Consider the following 13,185-nt stretch of genomic DNA (forward strand, 5'->3'; position numbering starts at 1 on the left):
TGCAATACTTCCTATTTTCGTTTTATTTTGCATTACATTTTCTCTTCGCCATTTCATTAAAAAATTGATCAATGATAAGATCAATGATAAAATCTCTGCTTGCTTATGTAACATTGTGTTAAGTTCACTGGGTGATGGATTTTAGTTGTCTGATGTAATTTGCCTGCATTTACCTTTATACAGCAGCACACACTGCAAACCTTCCTCGGGAAAATGCATGAAACCAATCCTGATATATAATATCTCTCTATCTTGCAGGCAAGACATAAGGAATCATGGTGTCTTATTTCTATGGGCTGTTGCTACAATTCTTAGTGCTTGTTCCTTTTAATAGTTGTTTCAATTGCCAAAGTTCCAGTGGGAGTCGAGAAATAGTAACTACTGACAAGGATTTTGCATGAACCAGACCAATGGATTAGATTAATAGATATTCCCCATGTAATGCCACGCGAATGGAAGAACTTATAGAGACTAAGCAAAACAGGACAAGTAGCTGGAAGAGAAGGGAGGATGAGTAAAAGAGGAGCACTCAGCTGAAGACGTACCTGGCCAGGATGCTCAGCGAGCAATTGGCATTCCAAATTCTCAACAAGTACAATTTGTGAGGACATCTGATACCTTCTGCAACCACAAAAGCAAGCTGAGTGCTGGGGAAGGAGTGACCATGGCAAAGGACTTTTATCCATTGGCTCCTTCCAGGCTTGAATTAGAGATATTTGTAACATTTTGCTGACAGCTGTCCTCCAGGGGAGAGAGGTTTCTGAGCCTCCCTTTTCAAACGAAGCTAAATCCATTTTGTCTCCCATGTCAGAGACCAGAAGTTGGAGACAGCACACAGCTGCACGTGTATTGTGCGGGAACCAGTGACATCTCAGAAAACACTTTATGGGCACCACATGTCACTTATGCCCTGTACTGATACCAAATAATTACACCCCTGTAGTGTGACTATAGGCTGCAAATCATGCAGTTCAATGCCTGTTAGGCCATTAACACCCACTACACCTTCATTCTGTACCAGTCCTTAGTGCCAGCTGCACTTTAAACCACAACAGCAAATCCAAGGGTGGCCAATGAGTAACGAAGGCTGCTGATGTTGTGGGAAGTGAGGCAATCTCACCATACATGTGTATTTTATATATATGTGAAGTCATGTCACCACATACAATATGACAAAGCAGATCATTCTCCTAAAACAACACTTCCACTGTTGGATCAGTCTGGAAGAACCCTGCAGTATATAGAACAAAGAACAACAGTACAGGCCCTTCGGCCCACAATGTCTGGCTGACCAATGATGCCAATTTAAACTAATCCCATCTGACTGCATGTGGTCTATATCGCCAGGCTTTGCCTGTTCGTGTGTCAGTCTTATTGTCTCTTAAAACTTGTTATCATATCTGCTTCCACCACCACCCCTGGCAGCGTATTCCAGGCAACTACCACCCTCTGTGTGGAAAGAAAACTTGCCTTAAACCTATGTGTTCCAGTTTTCATTCTTTCCACCCTGGGAAAAAGACTATGATTATCTACCCGATCTATGCCTCTTGTAATTTTATATGTTCTATCAGGTCTCTCCTCAGCCTCTGACACTCCAGAGAAAACAATCCAAGTTTGTCCAACCTCTTATTATTGCTAATATTTTTAAATCCAGGCAACACCTGGTGAACCTCTTCTGCACCTTCTCCAAAACCTCCATATCCTTCCTATTAAGTAGTGACCAGAACTGAACACAGTACTCCAAATGTGGTCTAATTTAAGTTTTATACAGGGGCAACATTATTTCCTGACTTTTATACTCACTGGCCCCCTCCAAGTATGCCTTATGTCTTCTTTACCATCCTTTCCACTTGTGTCGCCACTTTCAGGGAGCTATGGACTTACACCCCAAGATCCCTCTGTACATCACTGCTCCAACAGGTCTTGCCACTTCTGTATATTTTCCTCTTATATTTGACCTCTCAAAATGCAGCACCTCACACTTGTCTGAATTAAGCTCTATCTGCCTTTTCTCTGCCCATATTTCAACTGATCTATATCCCTGCTGTATCTTTGACAAACTTCCTCACTGGCCCCAACTCAGCCAATTTTTGTGTTGCCTGCAAACTAACTAATCAGCATTTGGGTCTTAAGGGTCTTGCCGTTAACAGTATAGTGTCTCTTTACATTTGAGCCCTCAAGGTGCAACATTTCACATTAGGCCAAGTTAAACTCCATCTGTCACTTCTCTGCCCATACCTGCAACTGATCTATATCCCACTGCATCGTTTGCCAGTGTTCTACACTATCCACAACACTACCAATTTTTGTATCATCTGCAAACTTACTAACCCACCCATCTACGTTTTCATCCAGGTCATTTATAAATATCACAAACAGCAGAGATCCCAATATAGATCCCTGTGGAACACCATTAGTCACAGACCTCCATCCAGAATAAGTCCTTTTGGCCACTACTCCCTGTCTTCTGTGGGCAAGCCAATTCTGAATCCAAACGGCCAATTTACCATGGATCCATGCATCTTAATCTTCTGGATGAACCTCCCATGAGGAACCTTGTCAAATGCTTTACTAAAATTCATGTAGACACATCCACGGCTCTACCTTCGTCAATCACCTTCGTCACCTAAGTAACAGAGTTAATCTTTCAGATTGAAGCTCCTTCCTCAGACACTTTATCAGTCCTCCCATGCTCTGCCTTGTTGAAGGACAAATTACTGAACTGCTTTGATGTCCTGCAAACCCATTCACTTAGTTCAAGCCGCAATCATGATGACAAAAATGCACTGCATCACTCAGACTTTGGGTGACTTTTGCTTGTGCTTCAGTATCAATGATCAGATACTTCATCATGTCTGCAAATGGCGACAGCTGCAAATTGCATAAGAAAGAATGAGCTCCAAATTGTGCACAAAACCCTCTCCCAAATTGTCAATACATATTGACATTAAACACGGGCATCCTGGCAGGTTTCCCAAGGCATCAGTCTTTTTTCTGCAGTCTTCCCAATCAAAGTCTTCATTTCTCTACTGCAACAGAATTCATGTGTGAGCTCTTGCCTGTATTGTTCTTACCTGCTGCCCTGTCTGTGGAATGCTCACGCCTGGTTCCTCACTATCCCTCGTGTATGGAATTGGGATCTGCACACATTTAGGACTGTCATGTGCACTGCAATCAGTTGAGGAGAGAAAGATAATGCATTGACCACCAAAGGCATCTGTTTGCACAATCTTTTGGCCACGTATCTGGAGAGACTATTAATTGTCTGCAGTTATTGGGCACCCCTCTCACTTTCTCTCTTCTTCATCATGGCCCCCAAAATCCTGCCACCCTCTCTCTCCCATGTTGAGCTACTTTTCATTATTTCCCAGGTAAGATTCACTGACAGCAACTGCCAGCAGCTACAACTGAAAACATACTTCCTATTCAGCTGGTGGAAAATAACTTTAAATGCTATAAGCTCATCAAATGCTAAAAATGCTTGATGAAAATCAAAGAAGGAACAGTATTGGAAATATGAAATAAAAGCAGAAAATGCTCAGCAAGTCAGGCAACATCTGTGGAAAGAGAAACAGTTAACATTTCAGGTCTAGGATCCTTCATCAGAAATGCTCTACAGATCTGTGTAGTGAGAAAGAGACTTAATACTCAAGGAAAACAACTTTTCATCAAAACATTAAAGGTTGCTAACTGTTCGTGATATTAGTCTCAACCAACAGCATTGTTTGCATTGGATGAAACTTGAAATGTTTATAATAAGTAGGCAGCATGAAATTGGTATGCTGCTTGTATTGCAATCAGTGGGCTGGGATTAATGACAATCCCTTGGCCCCTTGTTGGAGATTATCAATTTAGCTTGCTTTCTCTCTTCCGTATTATTTCCACATGGCTATAGCTTATCCCAAAGATGAGTCAGCAAGCAGAAAGATGAATTAAATTCATTTTTTAGCATTTGTTATATTTTTGTTAAAATCACAATTTGATATTATTTGTTTCCAAAATGGAGACCATTCTGTCAGCTGCATTAGCCAACTGACTTTACCCACTTCCCCAATTCATGGGGCTAAACCGCAAGCATGCATCCTTCCCCAGCTCTGAACTTCTTTCTCTCATTTCTTTGTAATTTTTTTCTGTCTTCAGTTCTGCCATTATTACCCTCCCTTCAAAAAAACAATCAATAACGTTTTCATTCTTGCAAACTACTGATCCATTTCCAATCTCCCTTTCCTGTTTGAATTCATACCCCACATGAAACTCATTGTTTGAAATCCTTCAATCAGGTTTGCACCACTGCCACAATTTTTATCAAAGCTGCTTCCGACAACATGTGATTGTGATGGAGCTAATCTATCTCTGCTAATCCATTTTGATTGTCCTTCAGTCTTTGACATGGTTGACCACATCACATCATCCTCTCCCAATGTCTTTCCACTATCTTTCAGCTCAGGAGGACTAGTTCCATTTTGATCTATGTATTATAGAAGGGGAATCATCTGTGATGAGTTTGTTTCTGCTCACAATGCTTTCACTGGTGCCCCTTTGGAATATAACCTTCACTTTCTTCCTTTTCTCATTCGACATGCAGCCTGTTGGTAACATCTGAAAACAAACTGTTGGTTTCAACATGACAACAACCAGTTCTGCTTCACTCCCACTGCTCTTGAATCTGCAGTTGGTTTTGAATGATCCGGCTGCTTGTCTGACATCCAAAACTGAATGAACTGAATATTACTCCAACTAAATATTGGAAATATCAAACCTTTTCTCTGTTTCCATCACAACCTCCATTCCCTGGTGACTGTTACAGCCTTCTCTCTGGCCACAGGCTTCAACTGAAACAAATACCAGATTAAGCTTCAGACCACATATTTGCACAATCATTAAAACCACTGATATCAAGTCCAAAGCATTGCTGGAAGCTGACCTTCCTCGATTCATTTGTGATTCAAACCTTCATCCATATCTTTGTTACTTTTAGATTTGAGTGATCTATTCCTGACCAGCCTTTCTCAATCTCCCTTCTGCAAACTTGAGGTCATTCAGAAATTTGACATCCACACATGCTGACCAGCACTAAATTCCATTCGCAGAGGTCATAGAGCTATACTGCACAGAAACAAGACCTTCGCCCAATTTGTCCATGCTGACAGAAGTGCCTACCTGAGCTAGTCCCATTTGCCTGCATTTGGCCCATATCCCTCTCAACTTTTTCCATCCATGGACCCATCCAAATGTCTTTTAAATGTTGTAATTGTACCTGCAGCTACCACTTCTTCTGGCATCTCATTCCACATAACCACTACCCTTAGCATGAAAAAGTTGTCCCTTAGATCCCATTTAAATCTTTCCCTTCTCACCTTAAATCTATGTCCTCTGGTTTTAGACTCCCCTTCCCTGGGAAAAATATTGTGATCATTCACCTTATCCATGCCCCTCATGATTTTATATACCTCTAAGGTCACCCCTCAGCCTCCTATGCTCCAAGGAAAGTTGGCCTAGTCTATCCAGTCTCTCCTTGAAACTCAAGTCGTCCAGTCCCAGTAAGATCCTGGTGAATCTTCCCTGCATTCTTTCCTGCTTCATGACATCCTTCCTGTAAATAGGTGAGCAGAACTGCACGGAGTACTCCAAGTGTGGCCTCACCAACGTCATGTATAGTTGTAACACAACGTCCCAACTCTTGTACTCAATGCCACAACCAATGAAGGCCAGCATGCCAAATGTCTTTTTCACCACCCTGTCTACCTGTGTTGCCACCTTCAGGGAACTATATACAGGTCTCTGTGTTATAGAACATAGAACACTACAGCATAGTACAGGCCCTTTGGCCCACAATGTTATGCTGACGTTTTATCCTGCAACACACTCCATGGTCCTGCCATTTACTGCGCAAGTCCTGCCTTGGTTTAACTTCCCAAAATGCAACAGTTTGTACTTGTCTAAGTTAAATTCCATCAGCCAATCCTGTTGTAATCTTAGATAGCCTTTTCACTGTCTACTCTACCAGCAATTTTGGTGTCATCTGCAAACTTACTAACCAGGCCAACGACATTCTCATCCAAAACATTAATAGAGATGATGAACAACAGTGGACACAGCTCCAATCCCTGTGCACACTGCTGATCACAGGCCTCCAATCTGAAAAACAACCCTCCACTTCCACCCCCTGACGTCTTCCACCAAGGCAATTTTATACCTAATTGGCTTGCACACCCTGGATTGCATGTGAACTAACTTTCCAGACCAGCCTACCATGTAGAACCTTGTCAAAGATCTTGCTGAAGTCTATGTAGACAATGTCTACTCCCTGCCCTCATCAGTCCTTTTGGCCACCTCTTTGAAAAACTCAATCAAATTCATGAGACATTTATGGATAACGTATGAATGTGTATATTTGGAGGAATAAATTAGAGGCCCACTCAACCCCTCATGCCTTTTCTGCCTTTAATTACAATGTGATTAATCAACAACATGAGATTTCTAACCTAAGTTCTGCATTTTCATCTACCCACGGTTATCTTTCCCCTTCTTGCTTTACTTTTGCATTAAAAATTATTTAGACTCTGTGCCCACTGCCCTTTTGGGATGAGAGTTGCCAAGAGTCAAGCCTTCAGAGAGAATAAGCTCCCCTTTGACATGAATGGGCAACTCCTCATTTTTAAACAGTGATCCCTAGTTCTAGATTATCCCACAAGAAGAAATGTCCTCTCTACATCCATCCTGTTGAGACCCCTCAGGACCCTTGTGGTTAAACTCCAGTGGATATAAGTCGAGCCTGCCCATCTCTTCCTTGTAAGACAACCTACCCATTCCAGGTATAAGTCTAGTTCAACCTTCTCTGAATGGCTTCTAACACATTGATATAATTCCTGAAATAAGGAGACCAATACTGTATACAGTACTCCAGTGATGGTCTCACCAGCACCCTATATAACTCAAGCACAACCTCCTTACTTTTGTCGTTCTCCTCTGCAGTTTTCACCAGCTTGAACAAGATTCTGCCACCAGACACATCTTGTCCTCTCCTCCACTTCCAGCATTCTGGAAAGAATGTTCCCTTTGTGACTCCATGGTCTACTTTTCCATCTTCACCAATCACTCCACTTCTCATGACAACTGCAGGAGATGTAACACCTGTCCTTTTACCTCTTTCCCTCCAAACATCCTGGGACCAAACAGGCCTTCCAGATGAAGTACTTTTTCCAATTTAGTGTAATGCATTTTGTGCTCATGACGTAACCTCCTTTATGTTGGAGAAACCAAATGCAGATAGGGTGACCGCTTTGCAAAGCATCAGCTTTCAGTCCACAGGACAACCCTAATCTTCCACTTACCAGCCAATCTGACCAACCTGTTGCCTCCTGCACAGTTATAATGAGGCCCATTGTAACCTTGAGGAACAGCACCTTGTCTTCCATCTGAGCACATTGCAACCTTCCAGAGTCAATATTGAATTTGACAACTTATGGTAACTTGCTGACTCACTTATTTTAGAACTGACCAGTTCTACTCCATTTGTAATACTGCCTTGGTTTTTCTCTGACCATTGGTTCCAACTGACCTGCTGAACGTTTCCTACAACTCTGCATTTCACAATTTTTCCAATCCTGTGTTTGTAATCTCCGTCTCTAATGACCCTCATTTCACAGCTTCTATGCTCCTTTCTTTGTGCTGCTTATCTCTCTCTAGCAGTCCTCATTAACCTATCAACTGGATGACTCCATCGCACGCAATTCTGAAAGCAGCCCTGGCCTCATCCTATCAGAGCTATTCCCTTTACCCTACCCATCCCTACCCCATCCTTTCTGCCACTCAAAACTAACCTGTTTTCTCTCTTTCCCAGCGACCTGAAGTGTGAACTCTGCTTTTCTTTCCATAGATGTGAGCTGACCTGCTGAGCAATTCTCGCATTTTCTGTTTTTATTTCCAGTGCCTACAGTTTTTAATATTTATTTTCTCCCCACTTTTATACTGAATTCCCCAAGCAATAATTGATGACATTCTGTTAGCTTTTCTAATTATTTGGTACATCTGCACAGGAGCCAAATGTGACTCAGACAACCAAATCCCTCCTTCTTGCAATCTCTCACCATTTAGATAATAAGATTTTTTTCATTTTTCCTCCCAAAATGGACAATTTTACATTTTCCCACATAATGCTTCATTTGCCAGATCTTTACCAGGACCATAAGCTATGGAATTTTCTCTTTAAACCCTCTGCCTCTAAATCTCTTGTTTGTGCTTTGAGATGCCCATGAAAGCGTACTTCTTTTGGTTAGCTCCCCTAATAGTTCAACTCTGATGTAAGTTTTTGCTTTCTTATGCTCTTGTGAAGTAAAGAATGTGGTGCTACTACATTAAGCGTTCTTTTTAAATTAAATTTTTCGTCATACCAAGGGCCTTAATATCTTATAGCAAACCTTTTGCAATTTTACTTTGTTCTAATGTAGCCATTGCCATTGCAGGTATACTCAGAGGACAAAAAACGCTCATAGAATAATGATAACATACCCATGAACCACACCCCTGGTCATTAATGGTCCCATGTCACCCAGCCCACATTGTCTCTGGACCTGACCAATTTCCCTCCTGAGATCCCCAGCTGCCTCTGAGATGCCCAGCTCTCAAGCCTAGAATCCATAACCTCAGATCTTTCTCAACCACAATCTCTACACTGTCCAACATACCACTTACCTTCTCCCAGACTTGACCTCCTGCTCATTGACAACTAAAATGATAGAACAGCAGACACAAGAAGCTTGAGGCCAACTTTGTTGAAGAATTAATGACCTTTGACTCATCCAATGAGAACTTTTCATCGAATGTTTTGCATAGAATATGTTTACATGAATGGTCTTGCATGTGAAGGGCAATTCACTGGAAAAGTTTTAATATACTCCAGCTAATATTTCAATACATCATCTCTTTGTCCTCCTCAGAGCACATTTACACATTAAAAAGAATATTGAACCATGTCATATCTTTGTAAAGATGCAGCAAAGATTTGCATTTTCATCCAAATGCAATTCCTCTACCCATGTGCTATCAGGGCAATTTATAATTTAATACTTGCATAACACCCTAAATTTAATCATGTGCCTTAAATCTTACATTTATCATTAGCAATAAATTGCATATCAACTGAGTTGTCTGCATGATGCATCATATTTCTTTTAGTTGGCAGTTTGTTCCATCAAGCCATTTACAAAATCTAATCTATTAAATTAGATTTGTCAAATGTGAAATTACTCGAGGTGAATTACACATCTCATGTCTCTGGGGCTTAAGATTTTCTGACAATACATTCTAATACCATACATTATTCATTTGAATAGATATATTACTTCCGCCAAAAGGGAAATTGGACATTCCTTTGATATTTGCACCAGACGACATGAGATTGTATGAGGGCCTGATGGTTGTCCAAATTAAGAAGCAGGATGGAAGTACTTGGCCTTGTACTGTGCCAAATGTAGCAGCTCAAGAAATGAAAAGGTAAGATGTAGGTACAAAAGATATGCAAGCAAAAATATTTGTTTTACTAACTGTTTAAAGAATCAATTAAATATTCGATACTATTATATTGATGTAAGTATGAGATGATATGAGTGCTGTCTGTAGATTACCATTCAATGGCAATTAAATGCAAAGAAATAATGAAAAAGTAAACAGATTCACCTGAATTATTAAGACAAAAGACCAGAGTGTAACATTCAAGACTCATTCAACATTCAAGGTGAAAAATGATCTGTGAGAACATGGCAAAGTGTCTGCAAAATGATAGACTTTAAATAAGTGGGAAATAAACTGGCTTCACAAGTGTAATGGAGGAAATGTGAAATTGTGCACTTTTTTTTAGGAAGAATAATAATGCAGATGTTTTAATTTAAGGGAAACTATCAAATATTTGTGCTCAGGGATGTTGTTTTGCTGGTTCATGAAAGACAGAAAGTTAACTTGCAGGTGAGCAGTTTTGAAGACAGGTGTAGATTTGACCTTTATGCAAAGGGTTTGGGGTACAAGAGGAACATGTGCCTTGCTGTCCAGAGCTTAGATGAAATCACAACTAAAGCACTGTGTGTAGTTTTGGTCTCTGTAGCTAAGAGGGGATAAGAGGCGCCATCAAAGAGTTTCCAGATACAAGACATATCTTAACCCCTCCTCCCCTTTCAGCATTTCTCAGGAATTGTCCCCTTGGTGACTCCCTGGTTCACGCTTCCAATCCCACCACCAACCCCACTTCTTATGGCACTTTTCTTTGCAATCACAGGTGACAGAACACTTCCCACTGTCTAGGGACCCAAACAGTTTCCAAGTGAAATAGTTGGACTTGCACTTCTTGCAGTCTAGTGCATTGTATGTGGTCTCCTTTACATTGGAGAAACCAAACACAGGGGCAATCCCAAGCTTTCCGTTGCTTGCTACTTCAATTCCCCGTCCCACCCCATTCTGACCCATCAGTTTGTGACGTCCTGTACTGTCAAAGTGAGGTCCAACGCAAGCTTGAGGAACAGCCTCTCATCTTCTGTCTAAGCACATTCCAGCCTTCTGGACTCAATACTGAATTCTACAACTTCAGGTAATTTCATTTCCCCGTCTGTATTAGTCATCTATCTATGATATTAGCTCAGATTGTTTTTTTTCTCGTCTCTCTAGGAGTGGAGGACATGCCCAGCCTGATCTGCCGGGCATGTCTTCCTCCTCTGCATTTTGGAACTCTCACATTTTTTTGTCTGTGAGAGTTAAGAGAACCATGGCCAAATTAGGGACGGTGAGCAAGGCTTTGTGCGGGGCAAGTTGTGTCTTTCTAACCTGATTGAGTTTTTCGAGGAGGTTACAAAGGTGATTGATGAAGGTAGAGTTGTGGATACTGTCTACATGGATTGTAGTGAGTGTTTGACAAGGTCCCTCATGGCAGGCTCATCCAGAAGATTAAAATGCATGGGATTGATGGTGACTTGGCCATTTGGATTCAGAATGGGTTGCTCATAGAAGACAGAGGGTAGTGGTCGATGGGACTTATTCAGGCTGAAGGTCAAAGACCTCTGCTGTTTGTGATGTATATAAATGACCTGGATGAAAATGTGGAAAAGGGGGTTAGTAAATTCACAGATGATACTAAGATTGTTGGTGTTGTGGATAGTGCAGAAGATTGCCAAAGGATACAGCGGGACAAAGATCAGTTGCAGATATGGGCAGAGAAATGGCAGATGGAGTTTAATCCAGCCCAATGTGAGGTGTTGTGCTTTGGCAAGACCCTTAGCAGTGTTGGTGTATGGAGGAATCTTGGGGTCCAAGTCCATAGCTCTCTGAAACTGGCTGCACAGGTTGATAGGGTGGTTAAAAAAAAGGCATATGGCATGCTTCCCTTCATTAGTCGAGGCATTGAGTTCAAGAGTCAGGAAGTTATAATGCAGCTTTATAAATCTCTGGATAGGCCGCATCTGGAGCATTGCATTCAGTTCTGGTTGCCCCGTTATAGGAAAGATGTGGAGGCTTTGGAGAGGGTGCAGAAGAGGTTTACCACGATGCTGTCTGGATTAGAGGGCAGGTGCTATAAGGAGAGGTTAAAGAAACTTGGGTTGTTTTCTCTGGAGCAGCGGAGACTGAGGGGAGACCTGATACAAGTTTATAAGACTATGAGAAGCATAGATAGAGTAGGCAGCCAATATCTTTTCCCCAGGGTCGAAATGTCTAATACCAGAGGGCATGCATTTAAGGTGAGAGGGAGTAAATTCAAAGGAGGTGTGCGGAGCAAGATTTTTAACACAGAGAGTGGTGGGTGCCTGGAATGCACTGCTCTGGGTGGTAATGGAGGCAAATGTGATTGAGGCGTTTAGGAGGCTCTTAAATAGGCACATGAATGTGCAGAGAATGGAGGGATATGGACATTGTGTAGGCAGAAGGGATTAGTTTAGTCAGGCATTTAATTACCAGTTTAATTGGTCAGCACAACATCCTGGGCCGAATCACCTGTTCCTGCGCTGTACTATTCTATGTTCCAGGTTCTTTTGTCCATGTTCTCACTCTCTAACTGCTCCAATTCACTCATTGACCAGATAACCTTGATTACAGTTTATCTTCATGGTCACCTTGGTTTCACGTGATCAGAGAGATCCCTCTCCGCAACCTTCCCTGCATCTTAACGTTTATTTTGTCTCCTTTTCAATTCTGGTGAAGGGGCTCCAACCTGAAATGTCTACTTCTGTTTCTCTTCCCACAGATGCTACCTGACCTGCTGAGTAGTTCCAGCATTTTTGCATTTTTGTTTTAGGTTTCCAGCATCTGCAGTCTTTTTTTTGATTTTCAGGGCATAACATGCTTTGCAGGGCAGATTTATTGGTCTGATCCCTGTGATGAGGGGTATTTTCCCATGAGGAGAGATTGAGTAGGTTTGGCCCAGAGTTAGGAAGAAATCACTGAGGGGAATTGATAAGGTGGATGGTAAGAGGCCAACTCCCCTGGCTGAAGTGTCTGGAAATTGTCTCATGATAAGGGGTGGCTGCTTAAGCCTGACACGAGAAAAAGTATTTCCTTGTGAATCTCTGAAATTTTCTGTCATGGAAAGCCATGGGTACTCAATTCATAAGCATATCCAAGGGCAAGAATAATGAGTTGTTAATTAGATTCACACTTAGTAGCAAACTTAAGTCTGAAACTAAGGTCTTAAGCATAAATAAATAAAGGCAGTTATATCGATATCAATATTGAGTAAGCTAAAGTGATTTGGGAAATAAGATAACAAGATTGAGCAATAAAGACTCTTCAGGAAATAAGATCCATCCGTGGCTAACTGGAGAAGTTGAAGAATGAATTAGATGGAAAGGAAAGGCTTATCATGTTGTGAAGAACTGTGGTATACCTTAAGGACTGAGAACATTTAAAAAATCAGCAAAAGATGACAAAAAAATTGGTAAAGAAGGTTAAAGTAGCACATGATTGTAAACCAGCAAAGGATATAAAAATAGATTGGAAATACTTGTACCATTGCTTGTACATGCCAGAAAGAAGAGAATAACAAAATTAAAGTTTTGTCCCTTAGAAGTGGAAATGGGAATTAATAATGGGATAAAAGAAAATTCCAGAGACATTAAAACAATATTTTGTATTTGCTTTCACAGTGGAAGACAGTAAAAGCATAGCAAAAATATTAGGAAATAGAGAGGCAAAAGTGAGGGGAAAATT

At 41.2% G+C, this 13,185-nt stretch overlaps 1 protein-coding gene across 1 annotated transcript in view; it reads left to right on the plus strand.

Moving 5' to 3' along the window:
* The window catches only part of LOC127569658 (cilia- and flagella-associated protein 47-like), a 401,309-nt gene that overhangs the window by 336,331 nt on the left and 51,793 nt on the right, over positions 1-13,185 (plus strand). The window contains 1 exon segment of the mRNA XM_052014458.1: positions 9,336-9,495. Coding sequence (XP_051870418.1) covers positions 9,336-9,495 — 160 coding nt within the window.

Source organism: Pristis pectinata, chromosome 4 (assembly GCF_009764475.1).
Source record: "Pristis pectinata isolate sPriPec2 chromosome 4, sPriPec2.1.pri, whole genome shotgun sequence".
Classification (NCBI taxonomy): Eukaryota; Metazoa; Chordata; class Chondrichthyes; order Rhinopristiformes; family Pristidae; genus Pristis; species Pristis pectinata.